General features: G+C 53.4%; 1 protein-coding gene across 1 annotated transcript in view; it reads left to right on the forward strand.

Moving 5' to 3' along the window:
• The first annotated feature begins 3,539 nt into the window (after nucleotides 1–3,539).
• The window catches only part of TGM2 (transglutaminase 2), a 33,262-nt gene continuing 11,319 nt past the window's right edge, over nucleotides 3,540–25,482 (forward strand). The window contains exons 1-8 of the mRNA XM_044263050.1: nucleotides 3,540–3,646; nucleotides 6,615–6,794; nucleotides 11,366–11,608; nucleotides 15,171–15,289; nucleotides 17,959–18,087; nucleotides 19,159–19,336; nucleotides 23,314–23,449; nucleotides 24,129–24,232. Coding sequence (XP_044118985.1) covers nucleotides 3,637–3,646; nucleotides 6,615–6,794; nucleotides 11,366–11,608; nucleotides 15,171–15,289; nucleotides 17,959–18,087; nucleotides 19,159–19,336; nucleotides 23,314–23,449; nucleotides 24,129–24,232 — 1,099 coding nt within the window. The 5' untranslated portion in view covers nucleotides 3,540–3,636. The remainder of the gene's footprint in view (nucleotides 3,647–6,614; nucleotides 6,795–11,365; nucleotides 11,609–15,170; nucleotides 15,290–17,958; nucleotides 18,088–19,158; nucleotides 19,337–23,313; nucleotides 23,450–24,128; nucleotides 24,233–25,482) is intronic.

The raw sequence follows: 25,482 nt of genomic DNA on the forward strand, positions 1-25,482 counted from the left end.
TTACCTCACCCCATCCCACCTCAGGGGAGTCTGGCCCTGCCCTCCCTGGGCTCCCTCATGCTAGACACTGCTCATCTGTCATTAGTCACCAGCTGGTAGAAAAACTGAGGCCTTCAAATGCCCTATTATGGTCCCACCCACTGCTGCCCTGCTCTCACCCCTCCCCCTAGCTCAGCCATCCAGGGCCATCTCTGGCCTGGAGGTCCCTTGCCTTTGGGGACTGGCAGAGCCCAGCCATGTCCTGGAGCCCAGCTGTGCTGTGTGACCTCAGGCGGTTTACCCAACCTCTCCAAACCTTATTCTTTTCTTCCTTTCCTTCCTTTTTTCCATTCTTCCTTCAGCTCTCTCTGACTCATCCGTCTCTCTCTTGTGCCACAAACATTTATTGAACCTACACCAGACACCATGGCTCAAGAGCATGGACTACTGCCTTTGGAGGCCTCACTTGCCAAGAGCTGTAGGACTGAACATAACCCAGTCCCCTGAGACCCCCGACCCCTGGGGGCCGGGATGGGACAGGACTGTGCTCTGAACCATGGGAGAGCCAACACGGGCTTTTGAATCAAGCCCGGGTTCCAAGCCTCCGTTTCCTGACTGTGTGACTCTGAGCAAGTCACTTCACTGTTCTGAGTCCCAGTTTCCTTATTGAACAATAATAATGACAAAAGCTATACTGTGAGGTTTAAATGTCACATCTGGCTGGTAAGGGGTTATTCAAAAGTTCTAAAACTTCACCTTTGTCTCTACCTCGAGCCTTGGAGATCCATATGGAGGCAAAGGATGATCTCTCTAATGGTGGGGGTTAGGCATCAGTCAGTGACCCCAGGTATAAGACTCACCTGGGATGCAGGGATTTCTTCTGAGCGCCCCTACCCCAAATGTTCTACGTGGTCTGCAACCTGCTTTACTTATACATCAGACTGTCCCTGTCTGGGGGGAGGGGAGTCCTGATTCTCGATGGCATCATCATTAAGTAGTTTTGGGTAATGTTTTTTGAGCACTTACTACTGTGCCTGGTACTGAACAGACAACATCTCTAATCCCCAGAGGTGGCGGGGGTGGGGGTCCTTATTATACCCATTTTGTAGAGGAGGAAACTGAGACTCAGAGAAGTCTAGTAATTTCCCAGAGTCACACAGCCAAGAGTGACCTCAGATGCTCCCCATCCAACCGTCGCACAGCACTTCTCCTGCATGGGATGACGAAGGACCAGCCTCCACTCTTTGAGGACCTGGAGTGGATTATCACCCTCTCTGGGCCCCTGTTTTTCCTTTAATAAAATGGAATTTTGAATCCTTACATGTCCAGTAACGTAAAGTAAGGCAGAGTTTCCCAGCCCCTCTGAACGGATAGGAAAACTGAAACCCAGAGTAGGGTGGGGGTGGGGCATGTCTTTAGGCCCAGCCTGGGCCCTGGCCCCCCGCCTGCCATTTCCTGGAAGCCAGTCCTGACCCCGACTGACCCTCCATTGCTCAAGTGACTGCATCACTCAGGTGACCACAGTTCTCTGGAAAGGGGAGAGGAAGGAAGCAGAGATCGCTGTGTGGGCTGGGGACAGTTCTGGGGTCTGGAACAACCTGGTGGGTATTCTGATAAGACTCATGTGGGTTCCTGTGCCCTAGGGAGTTAGTTCCCAGAGATTACAAGGGAAATAAGCAGCAGGTAAAGAAGAAGCTAGCATTTCCAAGTGGAAAAGAACGGACGAAAGCAAAATCCACCCTTTCAACCAGGGCAGCGCCGACCCTTGTAGAACCATAATAGCCTAAGGATCTCTTTCTGCAGAACCTGACTGTCCCCAGGCTTCCTGCCCTTCGGGCCCAGGTTGGGGGACACTGGCATCTTTGTTCCAAAACTCAGGGACCCTAGTTGTCAAGTGCTCATTATATCCTTGGTGGTCCACCTCAGTCATTCTGGTAGACTCTCACTCCAGGCCTGTAAGGGAGGAACTCTTGCCCCCATTTTGCAGAAGGGAAACTGAGGCCCGGAGAGCCAAAATACCCGCCTGTGGTCACACAGCTGGTCACGGTCAGAGTGGGAACTCAAAACCGAGTTTCTTGACTAATGTCCACTTGCCCTGCTTCTTCCTCTGAGCTCTTGCCAGCTGCAGGAAACTGTTTTTACAACATCTGTAAAATGGGGGGCAATTACAAGTTTCGCTCCCAGTGTTACTTATATTTTACAGGTCAGCACGGTTATGAGTTTGTTCACCAAGACCCCAGGCAGGGCCCATTGGGCCCAGGAACAAGCATCCATGGAAGCAACATGGGTTTATTCCTCGCATTGTGTTACACAGGAATGGGAACGAAGACCAGTGTGGTAGCCCAGATCCATCAACAGATACAGAACTCATTCCAGAAAAAAACTGGGGGACACCTACAGGCCCCGGTCTCTCCAGGGACCCTCTCCGCTCAGGCCTCATGTAAGATGTGTCAGACGCTCTGGGGAACCAGAGAGACCAGGATGGGCACAGCTAGGGTGCTGGATTCCCGGGGTCAGAGGTTGAATCCCTAGAAGGTCAGGCTTTGGTCTCTTCTGGCACACAGGGGATCTGCAAGGAAGCTCAGTGGAGGGAAAGGGGGAGAAGGGAGGGAGGGATGGATGGATGGATGGATGGACGGATGGATGGATGATGAGGGGGACAGAGGGTTGGATGGGAGAGGCAAATTATCAGAGCTGGGCTACGGGAAGAGGTGGGGGTGTATCTGTTTGTGGGCATGTTGCCGTGTCTGCACATGAGCCCGTGTCTGCATGTGTCTGTGTGTCTATGGGCACTCCAACCTGCTTTTGTGTCCACACCTGACGACGTGTGTGTGTGTGTGTGTGTGTGTGTGTGTGTTTGTGTGTGAGGTCGGTCTATGTGCATGCGGGAGCTGGCTACATCTGGACACCTGCTGGTCTGTGGGTGGCTTGGGCTGAGGACCTGTCCATGTGTGTCTGGCTGTATCAATGTCCTGGCGTGTGTTGGTGATTTTGTGTGTTTGTGTGTGTTGGTGATTTTAATCTGATTTTGTATCCATGTCACTGGTTCTCTGTGTCCAGGTTCATCTGCTGTATCTGTTGGAGTATCTGTGTCACTGAGTGCCCACATCCCAATGTCTCTGATTGTGTCTGTGTCCGCTTCATCTGTATCTGAGTGTGAGTGTGTGTGTGTGTGTGTGTGTGTGGTTCCTGACTGTGGTTCCGTGTCTGTGGGTCCAGGTAAGCTGTGTCCTGGTGAAGCTCTGTGTCTGTACCTGCCTGTGTGTCTATTTCTGCGCCTCCACGTCTCTGTTACCCAAAATCTGATTAGGTGTCCAGGTGTGTCTGTGGGTCCTGGTCTCCTTGTGTAGCCCCGTCCGTTGCTGTCCCAGCCTTGATGTCTGTCCGCTCCCGCAGGGGGCGCCCTTGCCCAGCGGCTGTTCCTTCCCTCCCTCGGGCTCCTGCCCCTGGGGGCACCCTAACTGAGTGGAGAGCGGTCCCAGACTGGGCAAAGGTGGCCCCACCAGGTCCCCGCCTTCCAGCACGGCCCCGCCCCCTGCCGCCCAAAGCGGGCTATAAGTTCACAGCTCTCTCAGCTGCGGCAGTGCTTGCCTTCAGTGGTCGCACTTGGAGGGTCCAGCCACCAGTCGGAGGAGGAGCCGCTGCCACCACCTGACCATGGCCGAGGGTGAGTATCAGGCTCAGCGCTGCCACCACCCTGCCCCTGGCCATCCCTCCCTGGTCTCAGGGGTCCTGCCTGGGAAACACCTGGCCAGGGGCTGCTCAGTCCCTAAGCCCCCCAGTTTGGGAGCAGCAGGAAGGCTGGGCTGGGTGAGGAGTGCCTGGCTCCCAGTCCTGGCCCAGCTTGGGACTTTTACTTTCCCCATCCCGAGGGCATGATCATTAACCCCTGCCTCCCTGGATCAGATGAGGTAACGGAACGTGAAGATGTGTTGTAAAGTGTAATGTACTGGGCTAGTGGACCATTGTCACTTGTCCTCAGTCAGATAGTGGGGATGGGTCCCATGAGGCTGTGTGGAAGGGTCTGGCCTGGCCTCAGAACGCTTAGTTTTGGTTAGTCCCTGCCAGCTGGAGAGGCGTGCCCGTTCTCCCTAGTGGTGCCTGGGAGACTGCTTGCGTCCGAGGCCAGAGAAGAGGTTCCAGCACCCTTCGAGAGACTGGCCTGCTAGCAGACGGGTTCTTTAAGATCCCTCCAGCCCTCAGATTCTACAACTCTGGTCTTGGGCCACTTGTGGACCCTTAGTTTCCCCTCCTGTAAAATGGACAGCTCTGCAGGTCTTGGTACCTCCATGAGGGCCAAGAGGAGTAGAGAAGGGATCTGATTAATTTCTTACCCGCTCCTCCCACTACACACGCGCACACACGTCCACGGTGGCAGCACTTCTGTCCCAGGGAAAGGGTTTCTGCAGTGGGGGATGTCAGTGCCCAAATGCGCTGTACCCCTGTCCCGGTTAACTCTTGGGTCAAGTCCACTTGAAATGACCTTGGCACACTGCAGCCCCTGGACGGAGGTGTGGGGAGAGGGAATGTGAAGAGGGAGGCGGGGCACGTGGAAAAGGGAAGAGAGGGAAAAACCCGTGGACCTGCCTGACTCGCAGTGTGACCTCAGGCCACCTTAGTCCCTATCTGGGATCTGGCTCCCCAACACAGGGGCTTGAAAACCAGCTCAAGGCTGGCTGTCATGGGTGACCTAGGTGGCTGCTTGTCTACAATGCATTTTCCCATCCCTGTCCCCAAGAGAGGCTCCGTGGGGCTAAGGGGACCCTGGAGGTGCTGATTGTATGAGTCACCTGCCCTAGTACCACGGTGGCCACTTCCTGGAGGGGTCCCACTGGCCTGGAAGACTGCAGCTCCTTTCTCAGTGCAGAAATCCTAGGATCCTAGAACTCAGTGTTTCTGCACCTTTGGAGCTGGTCATGATTTCTGGCAATCCTTCTTCAGACAATAGCCCAAGAAGGCACCCCACCTGCCCCAACCCAGAAACTGACCATCTCACGATGTTTGGGGCGGGGTGGGGTGGGGGCTCTTAACCACTTAAGCTTTCTGGAATAGAAGTTTCCAAAAACAATGTTTCCTTACCTCAGAAGGCCAGCAGGAAGCTCTTTCTGGTGGCTCCGAGGTCTCTCCCGCTGTGACTGCAGAGGGGTTCAGCTTCCTCAGGCTTCCTCCCATGCTCAGAACAACACAGGAGTGGGAGGCAGAGGAAGGAAGGAGTGGGGGGATGATGAGCAAACCCTGAGCTCTGAGTGAGGTGGTTTCCAGCGCAGGCTTCATACTCCACAGCCCTGGATTCAAATCCCTACACTGGTGCTTGCTGTTGGACCTGGGACCACAGAATATTTCCCTGTGCACCGGGGAGCTGGTGATAGTACCCGTGTGGGTGGAGAGGCTATGAGCTTTAAGTAGAGATAAGCCATGTCTGGGTCCTCCCTCAGCAGTCACCAGGCACTATGGGATCTTCCACGGCAAAAGTCAGGGGACCTGAGTCAATGTGTCCATGGAAGTACCCATTTGCTCTCCAAAGACCCCACAATGCTGAGAGTCTACCTTGCCTACTCTCCCCATGCTACGGTCTTCCTAATCGTGACCTTGAGCTTGCCAAGATTTATGAGGTTTGCACTTCCCTCAGACCTCCACCCACCTACCACCCCTGCCTCCGCCCAGGTCTTCAGCTCCCTCCAAAACTATAAATAGAGCTTTCACATAACAGACTTCTGCCCTGGTCCAGGCCTTGGGGAAGGGGTGCCCAGCATTCTCTCCTAGTCCTCACAGGAGACTTCTGAGACTTCAGAGGAGGTCCAGAGAGGGAGAGAGACCTGCCCAGGATAACACAACAGGACCAAAATGGAGGTCCAAAAGACTCCAACCCCCCTGTATTTAAAAAAAAAAAAAAAAAAAAAGTTTTTATTATGGAGAATACTGAACGTACATCAAAGTAGAGAGAAGTTTAGAAGAATTTTTTAAAAATAAGGATCCAAGTAGGCCGAAATGTCTCTTAAGTTTCTCTTAACTTACAGTTTCTCCCCTCAATGATTTTTTTTTCCTTGCAATTTATTTGTTAAGGAAACTCCACCTGTGGTTGCCCAGAGTGTGTGTTTCTATCAATTGCATCCTGGTTCTCTGTTGAACATGTTCCTCAGTCCTCCATATTTCTTATAAATTGAAAATTGAAACTAAAAGGCCAAGCCTGTGTAAATAACTTACGCCAAATACTGCTCCCCACCTTATTTTTAACAAAAGGACCCTTTCATAAGGACAGAACAGCTTGCGTTGAAGAAAGTAGGTGATGGGCAAGGCACCAGGCTGAGCGGGTCGCAGTGGTTCTAGGGACAGATGAGGAAGTGACACCCGGAAAGGGGACTTGCCTGAAGTCACACTGCTGGAAGGTGGCAGAGATCTCCCCCACATGCTACAGTGGGAATGACCTTGTGATTGAGAGTTGGGGACATATGGCCCGGTTAGCCCCAGGGTGGCAGGGCGGGGTGGGGGATTGGGAGGGGGTTGGACAGGTAGGCATTATTTAGAGAGGGCTGACTCCCAGATGACCCTGGGGGTCCCCATGTCCAGGGAGCCCCAGGGTCACAGCCAGCTGAGGGAGGCCACCACGGTTCACACCCCTCCCACTGTCTCTATAGATCTGGTTCTGAAGAATTGTGACCTGGAGCTGGAGGTCAATGGCCGTGACCACCACACAGCCGACCTGTGCAGGGAGAGGCTGGTGGTACGGCGGGGCCAGCCCTTCTGGCTGACCCTGCACTTCGAGGGCCGAAGTTATGAGGCCAGCGTGGACAGCCTCACCTTCAGTGCGGTGACCGGTGAGTCCCTCCACCATCCCTTTGCTCTGACCTGTTTTGTGATTTCATGGCCCCCTGACAAAGGGGCATGGGGCTCCATTCCTCTTTGCCCGCTGAGGAGTTCCTAGCAGCCGCTAGCTCCATTTTACAGATGAGGTAATTGAGGCCCAGAGCGTGGAGGGGGTAATGCCCCAGGCCACCCAGCCTCATAAACAAGTGGGCTGGACACCCGGGTTCTGAAAACCCATTATCACCAAGGAGTGGGGCTCAGCTTCCGACCACAATGGTCTATCAAGGTCCGCCCGCTCTTCCCCACATCAAAACAGCTTTCAACTCTTATCAACAGCTACTTCCCCAAATCCACATAACCCGACCAGGCCTCTGGCTCTGGCCCACATTGGGTACATTTCGGTGGTAGAGAGAACCTAGCAGGCTCCGTCTCTCTTAAGAGGACAATTTTGTGTTCCCATAGTTTCTTCTCCAGGCCTCTGTAGGCTGCCTCAGGCTTGGGGGCTGACAGACCTGGATTCTGGTACAGACTAAAGTGCCCACCGCTGTGTGACCTTGGACAAGTTGCTTAGCCTCTCTGTGCTTACGTTTTATCCTGTGCAAAGTACTCACGGTGGAGGGTTGTTAGGGCAGAAGGGCCTGACATGGGAGATTGCCTTGTAGATGTTAGCAGCAGTCGCTGCACTTGCTCCGGGGCTGGGGTGGGGTGCGGGTGGTTCCAGCGATGGGTGAAGGGACCGTGAGGCCCCAGCCGCCCTATCCCCCATGCCCAATGCCCAGTCTTCTTGGTTTGCCATTCCTGGAAAGGGAGCCTTGAATACCGAATCTCTGGATTGGGCTTTGGATGGGAACCACTCCCTTGAGGTCAGCTAGGGGCCGCCTGGATGGGACTGGGCTGGAGGGTGAGAAAGGCCAGTTCTTTCTGAGACCTGCAAGGGCAGAGAGAGCAACAAACAGGCTCGGGCCTGTATTTACCTGGCAGCCCTTTGATAAGGCTTATCGCTGAGCCTGCAGACTGGCCACGGATATCCACCCCATGCCTTTCCTCCCTCTCCCTCCCCTTCTGGCAGGGATACACCCACTCTCCAGGGCTGGCCCCCCTCACAGACAGCCAGCAGCTTCAGGGCCCATTTTAACTGACCTGAGGAGCCTCCAGGAGCCTCTGATCTTTTCAGCCTCAGTTTCCCTCTCTATAAAGTGGAACACTGTGGTGCATAACAGGATACCCTGAGAAGAGTCAGGCTTGGGATGATGAGAATCCCAGCACCTATAGAGCACCTGCTGTATGCATGCTCATCCTAAATCCTCCCATCTTGGAAGCATAAGGAGACCCCATTTTACAGATGAAAATACTGAGGCTCAGAAAGGTTGAGTTATCTGCCCAGATTGCGTAGTGAGTTAGGGACAAAACAGGATTCAAACCCCACCCCCAGTGTTGAAGTTTTCCTTGCTGCAAGCTGACAGCAGGCACATTGACCTACTTACCATGAGGGCCAGCCAGCCAGGCCTCAGTTTTTTCCTCTGTGAAATGGAATGGTCGAGGAGTTGCCAGTGGGAGCTACCTGTGACTTTCACCTTCTTTCCCTTCTTTCACTCTCAAGGCATTCCCTTTCTTCTTCTCCCTGCATCTAGGCAGCCTGCAGCTCCGTAGTTCGGCCCTAAATTAAGGGTTGGGTGACCAGTTGCTCTTCCACCCTAGCAATTCATCTCTGTTCTCCAGTCTCCACCGGCTTACCTCAGACCCAAGCCAATCTGCCCTGATCACCTCCAGAGCCCCGGCGGGCAGTCTGGGAAGACCTTCCCTCTCTGGAGGCAACACAGCTTCCGTGTCTGAGTTACCAAGAACTCTCATGGAGTGGGGAAGCCTGAGGGACAATACCAGGAAGCCGGGCCTTTCACCTCAAAGCCTGGCTTGGATTAGCACCCAGCCCCCGGCCTGGCCTGGCCACCCTGCTCTGGTGCCAGAACATTCTAGCTTGTTATCAGCCTGTACTACCTCTTTAGGGAAACTGAGGCCCAGAGAGGGGAGAGCGCTGGCAAAGGTCCCTCAGTGAGCAGAGTGTGTGGCCTGACCCTGTAGAGACCGAGATGCTGTGTATTTTGCCCAGAAGGTTGGAGACCTGGCAGGCTCTGTTATGGGGAACAGACCACAAGAGACAAACACCGAGACTGGTCAGCATCAAGAACCTTCATGAGGCTGATAGAGGGCTTTCCTCCAGAAGGTTTCCCTCATCCACTCCCCCAACCCCACACCAACCGTGGTCTAGGAGAGTCCCCAGGACTCCTGCATCTCCAGGTCATTTAGGCCCAGAGGGGTCCCTGAAACATCTCTGGGCCCACAAACAGTACCACGTGGAGCGGCAGCCAGTGCATTTTCTGAGATGGCTTATGTGAGCAGTGAGGCTGCCCAGGGCTCCTTGGAAGAAAGGGGTGTGTGTGTGTGTGTGTGTGTGTGTTTGCCCCAGGATGGAGAGAAGGGGGAATGTGTTTCCTGACCTGTCCTTGAGGGTGGTACGTCAATAATGACAGTGGCCATGGGACCCAGCCCGGGCTGTTACCATGGTGACCAGATCATTGATTCTCCAAACAGGGACATTTCTGAGAATGAAGGAACACCATTAAGAATTAAGCTGGGGCCACATCTGTAAACAGGGACTGTCCCAGGCAGACTAGGCCATGTGGTCCCCCTGACTTGGTCCCTTTCAGACTCAGTTTCCCTCTCTGTAAAGTGATTCAACTGAACAAAGCAATCTCTACATTTCACTCCAGTCCCCCAAATCTGTGGTTTGGTTTGCAGATTCTGACTTTTAATGGTCCTTTTTGGTGACACGGAGGAACGCTTGCGTATCCTGTGTAATTACTGTTTTAGTCACTGTTTGGAATCCTTCTTACGAAGTCTCTGACAGTCCTCTGAACTGCGTTAGGACATGGGAGTGATGGTAACAAAAAATAATCGTTTACTGAGCACTTACTTTGTGCCAGACACCGTGCAATGTACCTCCACCTTTTTAAGCTTTACAGTGACCTTATAAGGAGGTATTTGTAACTGCCTGTAACTGACCCTATTTTACAGATGAGCAAATCGAGGCACAGAGAAGCTAAGTAGCTTGTCCAAGGTCACAGAGCCAGTTTGAGACCTAGAATCAGACCTTCCCAGGCATGTGGTCTGAGCCTGTTTTCTTCTTTGATGAAGAAAATTGCAGATCAGAGAGGCCTGCTGACTTAGTCCGGGTCACACAGTGCTCAGAGCCTGAGCAGGAGAACCAGACCCTGGCTGCCTCCCGGGGACCCAGTGAGCCCTAACTGCTCAGAAGCATTTAAAGGGCTTACAGCCAACTCCTGGCACCCAGACAGGGCCCCGGAGGTCTGTGTCATGCCTGTTAGCTCATGGTTATATTTGGGCCTGGGCGTGGGTGGGGCTGGAGGGTTGAGAGGAGGGGCAGAGTGTAGGGAGGGAACCCCTCAGGGAACAGGCCCCCATATTGTCCGCAGCAGGTGGGCCGGGCTACACGGAGAGAGATGGAAGAATAAAAATAAACTTTCCTGGGCAGCCGCCCAACTAGGCAGAGAAGGTTCTGTTTCTCCTCTGAGCCACCCAAGTCCAGAAAGGATGACCAGCCCCTCCTCGCCCTCCCATGACTCAGACCTGCCTGCAGAGGCAGGGCCTTCTCCTCACCAGAAAAAGCAGCCAGCCAAGCTTGAGGCCGGCTCCCTCTCTCATGGAGCCTTCCAGACCCCTATGAGGAAGCAAGGGAATGAGGGGTGCCGTGGAGGACAGCCCAGAGCCTAGAGACCTGGGCTCAGATGCTAACTTTGCCCCAGACCCCTGGTCCTATTGGGAGACCCTCCTTTCTCTGAGCCTCAGTTTTCTTACCTGTACAGGGGGTCTCAGGGGAAGCAGGAAGTGTCAAGCCTGTGGGGTGGGAAGGGGATGGTGATGACCCCTGCTTGGAGCTGCCTATGGAGACACAGAGGTCAAAAGTTGGAGGGAGCCAGGGGGAGACAAACACCTAAAGTCTGCACGGTCCAACACCCCACAGCAAGGAGTCTCTCAGATGGGCTTCCGCGGGGACCTCGGAGGACCGAAGTCCTATCCTGCTCAGAGTCTGAGCTGCTTCTTCTGAAAGGGAAAGCTGCTTCCTAGCCCAGAAAGCATTCAAGTGGGAAAGGGGATGGTCCCGGAGCATTCCTGTTTGTGCTACGGGTGGACACATGGAGCCAGAGAGGGGGAGGGTCTTGTGCACAGTCACAGCCGCCCAGGCAGCCTGACTGAGACCCTGCCCCCGGGTGGAGCTGTCCCCTCTCCCAGGAGAAATCCGTCTGGTGCCTGTGACTTTTTCCAAATTCTCGCAAAAGCACTCCGCCAGGCTGGGGTCCGATCCTCACTTTGTAGAGGAGGAAACCGAGTCGCAGGGAGATGACCTCTTGCCAAGGTTTCCTCAACAGTCACCAGCGGTCAGCAGCGGAACCAGGCCTCCAACCCCGGCCCACGGGACACCCTCTGGCCTGCGCCCGGCCCCTCCGCCGGGCCGGCTCCCTCCCTGCCCACGTCTGGCTCACGGCCACGGCCTTTTCCCCATCAGGCCCAGCCCCCAGCGAGGAGGCCGGGACCAAGGCCCGCTTCCCGCTGTCCAGTGCCATGGAGGAGGGCGCCTGGACCGCCGTGGTGATGGACCAGCAGGACGGCGTCCTCTCGCTGCAGCTCAGCACCCCGGCGAACGCCCCTGTCGGCCTCTACCGCCTCACCCTGGAGGCCTCCACCGGCTACCAGGGCTCCAGCTTCGTGCTGGGCCACTTCACTCTGCTCTTCAACACCTGGTGCCCAGGTGAGCCGTGCTTTCGGTGGAGGGGGGACGCGGGGAGCTGGCAGGGCTGGACCACCCATGGGCGCGACGCACGGTGGCGAGTGGGGATGGGGCCGAAGATGGAGGGAAGGCCTCTGGGCGGCGCCGTGCTCCGGCTTCACAGGGACCTTGCGGTGTCCTGTTACCCGCCTCATGTCATACAGGAAGAGACAGGCACTTGGAAACAAAATGCCTTCCCCGAGGCCACACAGTTGCCAAAACGACCTCACCCCGCATCTGAGGCGCATGTGTTCCCTGAACCCCGTGACCTGGGCGTGCAGGTGTCTGGGGTTCACAGTCCCAGTCAAGAATGGGCTGCCCAGGGGATGCCCGGGGCCGCGGCTCCCACGCCCGGTTCTGGTTCCTGGGGCTCTGTTTGAAATTTCACCAGACCGACTTGGGGAGGGGAAACTGAGGGAGACAGAGGCGGAGGCGGAGGGTGGTTGGAAACGGTGGGCAGGAGCAGTTAGGTGACCTATGAGCCTCCTCGAGGCTTCATCTCAACAATCCCGACTGGGAGACTGTCAGTGACCCCGCAGGGCTCAGAGAGGTCTAGTGGCTTCTGGAAGCTCCTCAGTGAGTGGACAATGCTGGACAAAACTAGCAGGCTGGCTAGAGGAGGAAGGGGGTGGCAGCCCCGGCCTCAGTTTCCCTCTCGGACTAAAAGTGCCGTCAGTCTCCTCGCTCCTGCCTAGTGAAGCAGAGAGACAAGCCTTGTGGATGGGCCCCAGCCTAGGAATGGGGTGTCCTTCCTCAGAGCTGGCACCCAGCCACAAGTTCTGGCCTCTCCAGCTCCAGACAACCAACTCCTTCCTGGGACACTGCTTTATATTTTTCTTCTCCATTTTGGGGCATTTTATAACATAGTTGAGAGGATTTTTTATTTTCTCTTTTATATATTTTGGCTTGTATTTTTACTTATCGCAGTAAGATATGAGGATGTCCTCTTCCTATAAGCTTTAAGCACTGTAGGGAAACAGCTCCCACTTTGACTCTCCTTGGGGAGTGGAATTATTAGCTGTCTTGGGGGACTCATCTCCTTAGATTCCGGTGTATATGCCTGGAGACATTGCTGCCTTAATGGGTTTCTGCGTCCCTCTTAAACACAAAAGGATCCCACAGTACACATCAGCCTATGACTTATTTAATGTTTCCACTCCACCACACATCCTGACGATCTCTCCACATCGGTGTGCATACACATCTGCTTTTTCTTTTTCTTTTTTTTAAGGATTTTATTTATTTATTTATTTGAGAGAGAGGGAGAGAACACAAGCAGGGGGCGGTGGCGGTGTGGCAGAGGGGGAGCCAGAGGGAGAAACAGACTCCCCGATGAGCAGGGAGCGCAATGCGGGGCTCCATCTCAGGACCCTGGGATCATGACCTGAGCCCAAAGTAGACGCTTAACCAAGCCAACCAGGCGCCCCCTGCTTTTTCTTTTTAAGAGCTCAGAGTGCCCTGTATCTAGCCAATGTGGATCTTTGGTTGATCTGGCCCTCTACCCTGGGGAAATGAGGTCGTCCCCAGGGCATCGTTACAGGAAGGGTATCTACAAAGATCTACCCTTGATCACACGACCTGGGGCCACATGGAATGGTTTCTCAGGACAGAAGCGGCCATGCCGGACCCCATTGTAGACTTGTTTGGATTTTGTCAATCTACAGAGCTTACGGCTAGTAGGCCACCTGGCCCAGGGAGGAGGAAAAGGCCAGTGTCCCCTGCTGCTCACCAACACAGGCAGGGTTTCAGAGCTCAGGGAACAGGGAATGAGGTTCTGGGAATGTCCCCTTCCTCTGGCCTTTCCTCCAGCCCTGCTCCATCCCTGCCCTGTGGGTTGGGGTGGCTGTCAGCCAAACAGCATGGTAACTAAAGTGACCCACATCCCAGGGTGGGAACCTGGAGGGGGGCGGAGGAGCTGGAGATGCAGAGGCAGGAAGTTGGGTTTGGAGGGGGTGGAGCTGCTGGGTGGGAACGCTGCTGTCCCTCTGGGACCTGCCCCTGAAACCAGAGCCTTCCACCCCTAGCTCAGTGAGGACCAGAGGACAGGAGGGAGCAAGCCTGAAGTATGTGCGGGCCCTCTTGTCCCCAAGGCCGCCACCTTGACCAGCAGAGCTGGGGGGAGGGCACAGTCTCTGCCACCTGGGTCAGGGTGGGGACAACACTCTCACCCCAATGACAAAACAGCATGGGTTTTTCTTTCTCTTTCGTTCTTTCTCCTGCACCATCAGCTGACTATAGCTCATTTGCTGGAAGGCTGATTTTTATCTGTGGTATGGGGGGTGGGCGGGGAGCTACAGTGCAGGGTCTAGAAGGCGAAAGATGCTCGGCCACTTCCACATTTACTTAGCTCTGTGCCATAAGAGGGGGCCCGCAGATGGGCCTGACGGAGTCTGGAAGCCCAAGGGCCCTGAGCAGCTGTGTTCCAGGCCAGTGCCACTGTATTTTTAGGGACCCATAAAAATATTTTAATTTCTTTTAGAATCAGAAGAAAAAAAAGAAAGTTTAGGTCAGAGAATATGTTTTAATATGTAATATTAATATATTTGTCATCATACCAGTGCAGTCATAAAATTTATTATTACTATTATTACTGTTATTATTTTTTTTTTTTTACAGAAGAAGGGGCCCACTGAAGTAAAAATGCCTAGGGCCCACCAAAATCACCAAGTGGCTCTGAATTTTCTCGTCCCAGCCTCAGTTTCTTCACCTGTGAAGTGGGGGATGGTAAAGGCCAGCTTGACCTTTGACCCTCTGCCATCTGACCCCGCTGGTCCCAATCCTCTTTTCTGTGGTTGCCAGCCATGGGGAGCTAAGTGCCATCCCAGCAGTTGTCCTTGTCCTGTCTCTGATCCTCTGCTTAGCAAGTCTTTCCGCCAGACTCCGAGTGTCTAAATCTTAGTCATTTCTCAAGGTAGCAATCACGAGCCACCGCCTCTAGAGTGCCCTCCCTGATCACCTCCCCCACCACTGGGCAGGACCCCACTTCCCCTGAGCCCCAGTGACCCTAGTAGGCTTTCTCTCTACCTTGAATCAAGCTCCTTCTCACACTTCTCACACTTCTCACACTTTAGCTTGCAAAGCCCCTTTGCAGGTCTGCATCCCATGTCACACTCAGGGAAGACAGAGAGGGGGACGAAGAAGGAGAAGTGATCTCCCCAAGGTCATACAACAAGTGAGGATCAACTAGGAGATTCCTGATCCCTGTGCTCCTCTATCTCTTGGGTGGGCATCAGTTTTCCTACCTGTAAAATGGTCTTTCAAGTTCCCTTTCTCATCACACTCTTGCGGAATTAAATGTAATATACGTCATATGCTTGTCATGGGTAAGTGTTGGAGAAATGGCAGCCACTGGTAACACGAGCCAAAAACACCTCATCTCATGGGTATGGGATTATTAATGAATGATTAGCTTTTCTGATTCAAAGATAGAAGGACCTCCGAGACTCTGACCTGGCCCTGGGTCTTGGCCCCCTGGCTGCCGTGTCTTTGGGGACCCTGCAACCTGCCAGACCCAGAGCTGAGGTCCCCTCCTTCCTGCCCCCAGCGGATGCTGTATACCTGGACTCAGAGGAGGAGCGGGAGGAGTATGTGCTCACCCAACAAGGCTTCATCTACCAGGGCTCGGTCAAGTGCATCAAAAGCATTCCTTGGAACTTTGGTCAGGTAGGGCCACATCCTGCCCTTCCCAACTGCTGCAGGCCCCCTGGGTATGGGGCCCTGGGTCCGAGGAGGTCAAAGCTGCAAATGTGTGTGCTGGTCTCTGAGCTGCCCTCCCCATGCTGTCAGGGATTCAAGGGCCCTGGAGTGGCTGGAGGATCAGGGGAGGGGTCCAGGTCAAACCTGACTTCCTAAAGCAAAGGGTTACCCTACCCATTGTGAGAACAGCAGCCCCAGATTCAAAGTGGAACAAGAATCGGGAGAGCCTTTGGGAATTGTGGGACTGGCAGGTGCTCCAGGAGGGAGAAAGAGAATATTCCAGGCCATATACCAAAATGATAGAAATGCTATTATGTGTGCTGAGAGGAGGTTTTATGCTATTACCTAGATCAGTGGCTTTCAAACTTGAATGTATCTATAATCACCAAAAACGTGTGTTAAAATGCAGATCAGGGAGTCCCGCCCCTAGTTTCTGGCTTAGTAGGTCTGGGTGTGGGCTGAGAATTTGCATTTTGACAAGTTCCCAGGCAGTGCTGATGCTGCTAATCAGTGGTGGTAGTCTGCGAACCACTACCTGTATCGGTTAGCTACTGCTGAATAACAAACAAGCCCAAAATGTACAGGCTTAAAACAACACCTGTCTATTATTACTTACAAATCTATGGGTCAGCTGGGGCGAGGCTGCCTAGGCTGGGCTTGGCTGAACTCTGCCAGATGGCACATCTCTGTTCCATGTGGTTCCTCATCCCCCAGCAAGTCAGCCCAGGCTGGTCGTTCAAAGTAGGGCTCTTATTTCCTCTGCCATCCAGCCTCCCATGACAGTTCTTGAGACAGTGCTGAGAAAACTCATAAATCAAGAGTCATCACACTTCTTCCTGCTGCTGGTGTGTTGGGAGCATTGGCCTTTTGGGTCAAGGTTCACCATGAGACTTTTTCCCAACGGCCCCTGGGGTAGGATTTCCATATACAGGCCCCCAGAGTCCTGCCTGTCCTGGGACCACAGGGAAGTCTTCCCTGTGTGGTATGGGGCTCTGACCTCAATTTCCCCTCCTGAGTACTGGGGATACTAATTGCAAGAATATCTGCCCAAGAACCTATCGCCCACTCTGGGATGTACATGAAATGGTGGTGTGGGGGGGGGTACAAAAAATACATCATAAAGTCAATTGGCTCTTATTTCCCAGCGATCTGTATTCCCCTCTGAGAAACAGAACAAAACCAAATCCTTCCTTTCGTTCCCCGAGTTCCTGTTCTGTGTCCAGGCTTGTGTTAAGCCATTGAACGCAGCCCTTGCAAATCTTCAGGAAGCCGTCACAATCCAGAGTGATAAGACCGAGAGGAAGGAAGTGAATAACTGTGGATGGGAATCAGGGCGATTCCTGTCTAGGCAAGATCTGAGCTGGGCAATGGAGGAGGTGGAAACATGGTATACAAGGCAGAAGGATCTGTCTGAGTGAAAGCTCAGAGGTGGGAGTTTATGCTGTGCTTAAGAAGAATTCTGTAGCTCAGGGAGCACTTTATGTCTGAAGGAGTCCCAAGAGATGAAGTGGGGGAAGTCACCAATGTCCAGGTTGTGAATGTCAGGCATATGGCAATAGAGAGCCACAAAATGGCTCAAAGCCATTGAAGCCTGGTTTGGGACAAGATGGCAGAGGTGAGTAACAGGTCACTGTTACTGGTCAAAGTGATCAGAGACATAGTCCAGTGTAATGGGACAAGGAGGGAGGGCCCTACTTTTGATAATGATAACATTTGAGTTGCAAGGATAAGAAGGCGTGAGCCACACAGAGAGTGGCAGGAAGAGCATTCCAAGCAAAGGAAACAGTAAGTGCAAAGGCCATGGGGCAATGAGTAGTGATAATGAGGTCAGAGATGGGGTGGAACACAGATCGTGAAGGGCCTTTCTTGCAGGTCACAGGGAAAAGACTAGATTTTATTCTAGGTGCAGTGGAAACAGAGGAGATAATTTACCTCTGTTCCAATCAGAATAGTGTATTGGGGTGGAAGGGGTTGGGGGGTAGAGAGGATTCTCATCAGCTCTGCAGGGTGAGTCAGGCCTTAGGGGAAATGAGATATTTGGCACAGCGGAGATGGGAAAGGGGCAGTGGCAGGGCCTGAGGTGACTCTGAGGAGAGGGAAGCCCCAGGGACACTGTGGGTTCTAATCCACGTTCCCAGGACTCCCCCACCCCCAGCTAGGCCCTGAATGCAGGCATATCCATTCCTCTTTCTCACAAACTCAGTCATTGTTGTTCCCCCTCCCCCACCCCATCCTGGGCCAGGAAGATCTGGCCTCACAAAGACAGGGCAGACCCAGCCCAGACTTCCCTAATGTATAACATGAAACAGAGAGGACCTAGGGGCACTTGGGTGGCTCAGCGGGTTAAAGCCTCTGCCTTCATCTAGGGTCATGATCCCAGGGTCCTGGGATCAACCCCCACATAGGGCTTTCTGCTCGGCAGGGAGCCTGCCTCCCCCTCTCTCTGTGCCTGCCTCTCTGCCTACTTGTCATTTCTGTCTGTCAAATAAATAAATAAAATCTTAAAAAAACAAAAAACAAACAAAAAAACCCCCAACGAAACAGAGCGGACCTATAGCTGCAGGGCTGCAAGGCAGGCTTCCTGGAGGAGGTGGCTTCTCATTTCCTGCATCTTTCTCTTGTTTTTCCCAACACAGTTTGAAGATGGGATCCTGGACATTTGCTTGGCACTCCTGGACACGAACCCCAAGTTCCTGAAGGATGCCGGCCGTGACTGCTCCCGCCGGAGCAGTCCTGTCTACATGGGCCGGGTGGTCAGTGCCATGGTGAGTGAGGGGCTACGCCCCACCCCAGGGTCGTGGCCCATCGTGGATCCCAGTAGGGCCTTCCACCTTCCCGTGATGATGGAGGCCACACTCCACACTGGGCTTGGTTGGGGGGGACCCAGGAGATGGGGAAGTCTCAGCTGAGAGACCCTGTATTTGGAAAGAAAAGATTTATACAAATAAGGGTAATGTCCTGTGGTCCCTAAAAGCAATTCATCTATTCATTCATTCATTCAGCAAATATTTATTAGATGCCACCTGTGTCCTAGGCACTGGAGAAACAGGTAGGTGTAAGGCATGTATGGTTTCTAACTTCATAGAGCTTATATTCTCGTGGGTAAGAAGAAACAGACATTTATAGAAACACTGCGGGAATGTGTCATAATCAGAAATGATGATGCAGGCACTGAAGGAAGCCAGAGATGTGAGAGTGTCTGATTGCAGAATCCAGCCTCAGGGAGAGGCTGGGGGTGGGGGCGGGAACCTTTGTAATTGATGATCCCTAAGCTGATATGGTAAGTGGAAAAAGAGTATTCCAGGGAGAGGGCACAGTATGTACAAAGGCCCTGAGGCGGGAATGACTTTGTCAGGTTCGAGGAGCAGAAAGGAGGCTGGTGGGCCGGAGTGGAGGGAGCAGGAAGGAGTAGGGGTACAGGAGGTGGGCAGAGGTGAGACCATGCAGGCCTCATGGGCCACAGTCAGGAGGTTCGATTTTATTCTCAAGGCAATGGGAGGGTGAGGGAAAGGACACAATCCAGGCAGGGGCTGGAGGGGGTCTTCGTAAAACTCAGATCACATCTTGTCACCCTCCTGCCACCCCATGGCCAAAATCACACCACCAGTATCACCTTCATGACCTTGACCCCTCGCCACCTCCTCCCTTCTTCTCCTTCTCTCTCCCACATGCCGGGCTCCAGCCCCAACCATCTCCCACATACCAGCCCGTCACACCTTGGTATCTTTGCATGGGCTGTTCCCTCTCCTAAATTCCTTTCCCTGCCTTTCACCACGTACTGAACTCACAGCACCTGCTCCCCAGGCTCAGTCCCTCTGATGCCCTGCTGGTTGTAGGTCAACTGCAATGATGACCAGGGTGTGCTGCTGGGACGCTGGGACAACGATTACAAAGATGGTGTCAGCCCCATGTTCTGGATCGGCAGTGTGGACATCCTACGGCGCTGGAAGACCTCGGGCTGCCAGCGTGTCAAATATGGCCAGTGCTGGGTGTTCGCGGCTGTGGCCTGCACAGGTGAGTGGCATGCTGGGCAGGGGTGGTTGGTGGGGGCGGGGTGAGGGGGGATGCTGGAATCTGCTCACAGCCTCCTGAGTCCTGGGGGAGTGCAGACAGAGCACTCAAGTGGGAATCAGGAGACCCCAGTTCTGGTCCTGCCTCTGCCTCCAATACCACCAACGTACTATGAGGCCTGGAGTCGGCAGCTACCCCTCTCTGGTCCTGTTTCCAACAACTACCCTGCAGGTGGTTATTAGGATCAAGGGATGTCATGTGGGAGGCAGCCTGGGCTCAGGATTGAGAAGATGGGCTTTGGGGCCAGGCACCCCTGAATTTAAAATCCCCGGTAACATTCACCTGCTCTGTGACCTTGAGCAGATGATTTCCTTCTGAACCTCAGTTTCCTCGTCTGTAAAATGGAGGCAAGAGGACCTCCCTCCCGGGGTGGGTTGGTAGAAAACTGCTCAGCTCAGAATTGAGCCCAGTGCAGCTCTCAGTAAATATTAGCTCTTACTAATTTAATAGTAACAGTCATATCAATGTCAAGAAAGGGAAAACACTTTCTGAAATACAGATGAGGCAAGAGAAAGCAATATAAAACCAAAATGGAAAATAAATCTTTTTAAAAAATCTTAAAAATTCGAGCCCAGAAAATGGCAAAAATTGTTCTGGGCTGGGATGGCACATATGAGAATGAGTCAATATCCTGTACCAGTTAAAAACACAGACTCCAGAGTCAAGGACCGATTCCCAGTCCCATCTCTGCTCCTTACCACCGTGTCTCAGGTCATCACTGAGCCTCTCTGAGGCTCAGCTCTGTTACATGGGATCCAGACCTAACAACAGTGCCTTTACCTTGGGGCGGTTGTGACGTATGAAGGGCTGGAAATGATTTCAGGTGCATAACAGCGAATACTTACCTCCTGCTGCTAGATTATTCTTATTAAGAGACTATCACTGCTATTATCATTTATTTGATTTTTTTTAAAGATTTTATTTATTTTTTTGACAGACAAAGATCATAAGTAGGCAGAGAGGCAGGCAGAGAGAGAGGGGGAAACAGACTCCCCGCTAAACAGAGAGCCCAATGTGGGGCTTGATCCCAGGACCCAAGCCGAAGGCAGAGGCTTTAGCCCACTGAGCCACCCAGGAGCCCCTGCTATTATCATTTATTAGGCTCGGGAAATCTAAGAGGTTGGTCCTGAATCGCAGCTTCTCTGACTCCGGGACCAGGATCCAGGCCCAGGGAAGGGCCTTGGGGGGTTCCGGAGCTGTCGTCCACCCCAGCAGTCTGGGTAGGGGCCGTGCTGCCTGGGCTCCCCACAGGGCTGTCTCTGCTCCCCCTTCCCCATGGCCGAACCAGCCATGCCTGCCTGCTTCTGGGACTTGAGCGTTCCCTTTTCTTGGGCAAATTCCCTTGTCCCAGACCTCTTCCTCTGAGGGGTCTTAAATGCCTCCTGAGAACCCCACAGATTTTCTGGAGACCCAGACTACCATCTGTGGCCTGGGTCCCTGAGCTTACCTGCAGGCGCCTCCCTCCCCCGGGGATGTGACCTCCAGAGGTCTTGCTCGAGACCCCTCTTTTCCCAAGGCCAGGGCTGAGTCTGGCTCCCTGCAGCCTTCTCTCAGGCCTGGTGCTGGATGGAGTCAGGGAGAAATGGCCCCGAGGAGCAGCCCCCCAGGGGCTTCTGCAGGGAGCGTCCTGCTGGACTAGCCCAGGGACTCTGATATCCTCCTGCTGCCTGTTTTGAATCCCAGCGCTTTCGCCAGCCCCTGGGTGGACTTGGGCAAGAGAACTGGGGTCTCCAAGCCTTTCTCCTCAGCTATGAAGTGGACAGAGCAGTGACAGAAATAATTCCCAGGGAGATGTCACTTCACCCAGGGTCTGGTTCAGCTTAGACTTGAGTTTGTGGACTTCCGGGGGAAGCTGGGATTCCTCAGCCGGATCCTGGAGCATTTCAAAATGTCTGAGAGTCATTTGACTGGATGGGCGGTGACTGGTTGGGCATTTGCCGTGACATTTGCAGTGACGGGCACCCGTGGCACCCTGCCCTTCTACCCTGGGCACGGGGCAGACGAGACTGCCCACACCCACTACCTCTCTGAATCACCGCCACATCCCCGAAAGTGGCTATTATTAGCCCCTCTTAGAAGAGGAAATGGAATCTCAGAGACAGGAAGTGGTTGCCCGAGGTCACACAGCTGGGGAGCAGCGAGGCCAAGCTTGAACTCAGGCATCCCCAGCTCTGGGGCAGACTTCTGGCCTGAGCCTGGGATGAGGAGGCCTCTTGGGACACCAGCTCTAGGACAGAGGTGATGCCTTGCTCCTCAGGTGGCGGGGACAGGCCTCCTCCTGCCTGGTCTGTGTCCTGAGGCCTGTCCTGGGGCAAGGCCTGGGGTTGGTTTGCTGGTGCTGGAGTCTCCTGCCGGTGCCTCAGGGCGGACAACCAGGCAAGAGCTGCCCTTCCTCCCCCCTTCCCAGAGGCCCTGATCCGGGCCAGAATCTAGGGCCTGCCTGGGACCTCTTACCCTGCTTGACAGAGGGCCCAGGGCAATAGGGCAAAGGTCACACACACACACACACACACACTGTGCCCACCATCTCCAAGACTCAATCTCAATAAAAACTAAAAGGCCAAAGTCCCACAGGTTATATTCAATAGGGCTTTTCTCACTTTTTTTTTTTTTAAAGATTTTATTTATTTATTTGACAGAGAGAGATCACAAGTAGGCAGAGAGGCAGGCAGAGAGAGAGGAAGGGAAGCAGGCTCCCTGCTGAGCAGAGAGCCCGAAGCGGGGCTCGATCCCAGGACCCTGGGATCATGACCTGGGCCAAAGGCAGAGGCTTAACCCACTGAGCCACCCAGGTGCCCCCTTTTCTCACTTTTTAAGAAAAGATACTTATTTCCTTTATCCCACCCCAAGAACATGTTACTTTCACAAAAAAGCTCATTGAAAAATGAGGGAGTGAAAAGGCACCAAAAACACTGCCTGTCTGGAGCACCCCTCCATTCAGGCATGAATTATGCCCTGGGTTTCCCTCTGGCCTTGGAGGTCTGTAGGTGCCACCTGCTGTCCTGCCTCCTTGACCCCACACACCCATCACTGTGGGCACAGTGCCAGCCCTGCGTGTGTACCATGACCTTGTGTGGTAGAGGAGGAAACAAGGCCCAGAGAGGTGGAGGGACTGGCCCCGGCTCACACAGCCCAAAGCAGCCAGCATTGCAGGGAAGGCCCCTTGACCCTCGTTCCCTCTTCTCCCTGCTCCACTGTGTGCTCCTTGCCCTGAATCTCTACCAGTCCTTCCCTTCTTCCCTTTTCCCCTTCTTCCTCCTCCTCTCTCTTCTTCATTCACCCCTTCATCCATTTGACAAAATTGTCCGTGCCAGGCCTTTGCTGGGCTCTGGGCACATGAAATAAGACAGATCACTCACTGCCTTCAGAGGACAAATGAAAGGATCCCTCCTGTGCCTGTCCCCTGCGAATGATGATGAATCCCCAGTCTTGCTATGAATGCAAACGATGGAGCCATCTAAACCTGGTGGGTGGCCTTCCAGGCTGAGGGAATAGCATAGGCCAATGTCCTGTGGCTGCCAGGAGTGTAGAGTGCTGGAGGAACAGCGAGCGTGGCTGGGGAAAAGTGCCCAGGAGGTGGTCAGGGGCCAAGCTTTGAGAGGTCTGGCCTTGACCTTCAGGGCCATGGGGAGACATTGAAGGTTTAGCAGAGGATTGTTGATGTCAGATTTGCATTTTGGGGTTTCCTTCTGTTAGCAGTGAAGTGAGGAGGCAGAGTGGACCTGGGGTGACCAGTGAGGTGGGCACTATCATCCAGGTAAGGGGAAGGTGCCCGCCCTCAACACCTGGATAATGGGTACAGTGTTGCCGGGGTACAGATGGGAGCATGGGTGCTCAGAGCAGGGCAGATGGCTCCAGATCCTCAGCTCTCACCTCTCCCTGAATCCCGCTTTCCATCCTGTCCCCTCCCCCACCCCCAGTGCTGCGGTGCCTTGGCATCCCCACCCGAGTGGTGACCAACTTTAACTCGGCCCATGACCAGAACAGCAACCTGCTCATCGAGTATGTCTACAACGAGTTTGGAGAGATGCAGAGGGACAAAAGTGAGATGATCTGGTGAGCTGGAGCCCAGAGTCAAGGGTAAACCCCAATGCGGTGGGGGGAGGGTTCCCTGGAAGGGAAACTTAGGAAGACTTCTCAGAGGAGGTCACATCTGAATTGGGATTAAAAGTTGAACAGTATTCAGACAAGGGGGAACGGGGCCAGGGAGGGCCTTCCAGGTAGGGGCCCCAGCATGAGCAAAGGAGGGAAAGTCAACACACGAAGTCAATAATGCATGAAAATGTGTCAGGGTGTTGGTTTTTCAGGAGTCTGGAATGCCAGGTGAGAGGGTCTGGGCTTGACTCCAAAACCAACAGGTTGTCACCAAAGGCTTCAAACCGGGAGAGGGACTCTGATGACACTGCAGCAGGAGATCTGAAGGGGAGAGATTGTAGGCAGGGGCCTGGGGTGTGGCCCAGGCAAGCCTGAAATGGGGCAGAGCCCATGAGCTGGAAAAGAAGGGACAGCCGAGAAGCGAGGAGGTCCCATCCGGTGGACTCAAGGGGCCACTGAAAGAGGAGGGCTGTGGGAGAGGTGCTGACAATGACTCTCCGGGCAGGAGTGAGCACCTGGCTAGGGCCCAAGGGAGGAAGAGCAAGCAGGTGTGTTGGGGATGCTCTGGGCTGAGCATAGGACAGGTGGGTGTGTACTGCCCATAGGAGAAGTGTAAGTCTTCTCTTCATTTCTCCAACAGGAACTACCACTGCTGGACGGAGTCATGGATGAGCAGGCCAGACCTGCAGCCGGGCTACGGGGGGTGGCAGGCCCTCGACCCCACGCCCCAGGAGAAGAGTGAAGGTGGGTGGGCGTGGCCCCCTTCCCTGGGCCGGCAAACTGAGGCTTGGTGAGAACTGCTTTCCCCACCGCCAAGTCCCTCAGCCTGTAGTGGCAGAGCCAGGTTCTAACCCCAGTCTGGCTGACTCCAGAGACCACTGACTGGTCTGCACACATGTGGGGGTCCTCACTCAGAGCATACGATCAGCTTCTTTTATCATTCGAAAAGGTATTCACATGCATTGTGGAAAACAGCAAATATGGAGAAGCACAAAGAAAGAGATCAAATAACATCTTTGTCCTCTCCCCCTCAAAAGAAATATCATTCATATTCACACACAGCTTCCAGTAATTTCCCATTATATATTTGTTGGTAGGTGTGTGTGTGTGAAAGACAGAGAGGCAGAGACAGAGAGAAAAAGACAGAGAGGGAGAACGAGAGAGAGAGAACACCAAGGCAAAACTGGGTGAAACCAAATGGATCCTTTCTCAGAATAATATTTGTATTTCTATTTATTTCTTTATTTTATTTTATTATTGTTTATTTAATTTCAATCAGCCAACATTAGTTTTTGCTGTAGGAATCAGTGATTCACTAGCTACGTGTAACACCTCGCACTCACGACATCACGTGCCCTCCCTCCTTAATGCCCATCACCCAGTTACCCTGTCTTCCCAACAGAATAATATATATATTTTTTAAAGATTTTTATTTATTTATTTGACAGAGAGAGATCACAAGTAGGCAGCGAGGCAGGCAGAGAGAGAGAGGAGGAAGCAGGCTCCCCGCCGAGCAGAGAGCCCGATGTGGGACTCGATCCCAGGACCCTGAGATCATGACCTGAGCCGAAGGCAGCGGCCTAACCCACTGAGCCACCCAGGCGCCCCCAGAATAATATTTTTAAATGCATAGAATATATTACCTAGGGGAACAAAGAAAAACAATTACACCAAAGCATGGTTATCAAAATTTTTTTTAAAAATAAATTTATGATATGGTAATATCTGCTTTACAGAACAAGGTCTAGTGGTAAAGATAATAAGTTCCATGATGCACTGTTACAGGTGCATATACGCGGTATTTCCAGTTGTCTACGACAACTAAAAAGTGATGCCTCAGTGTCTGCGCTCCTTAGGGGTGAGAAGTCATAAGTGCACCTAAGACGATGGTTTGTCTGCTTTCACAATCGAAAGAAGTGTTAGCAAAATTCAGTGCAGACAAAGATGTCATTTTTTGCCATCCAAGTTCACGGACTTCCAAACTCTCCCGGCAG

The sequence above is a fragment of the Neovison vison genome, chromosome 8 (genome assembly GCF_020171115.1).
Source record: "Neovison vison isolate M4711 chromosome 8, ASM_NN_V1, whole genome shotgun sequence".
NCBI lineage: Eukaryota > Metazoa > Chordata > Mammalia > Carnivora > Mustelidae > Neogale > Neogale vison.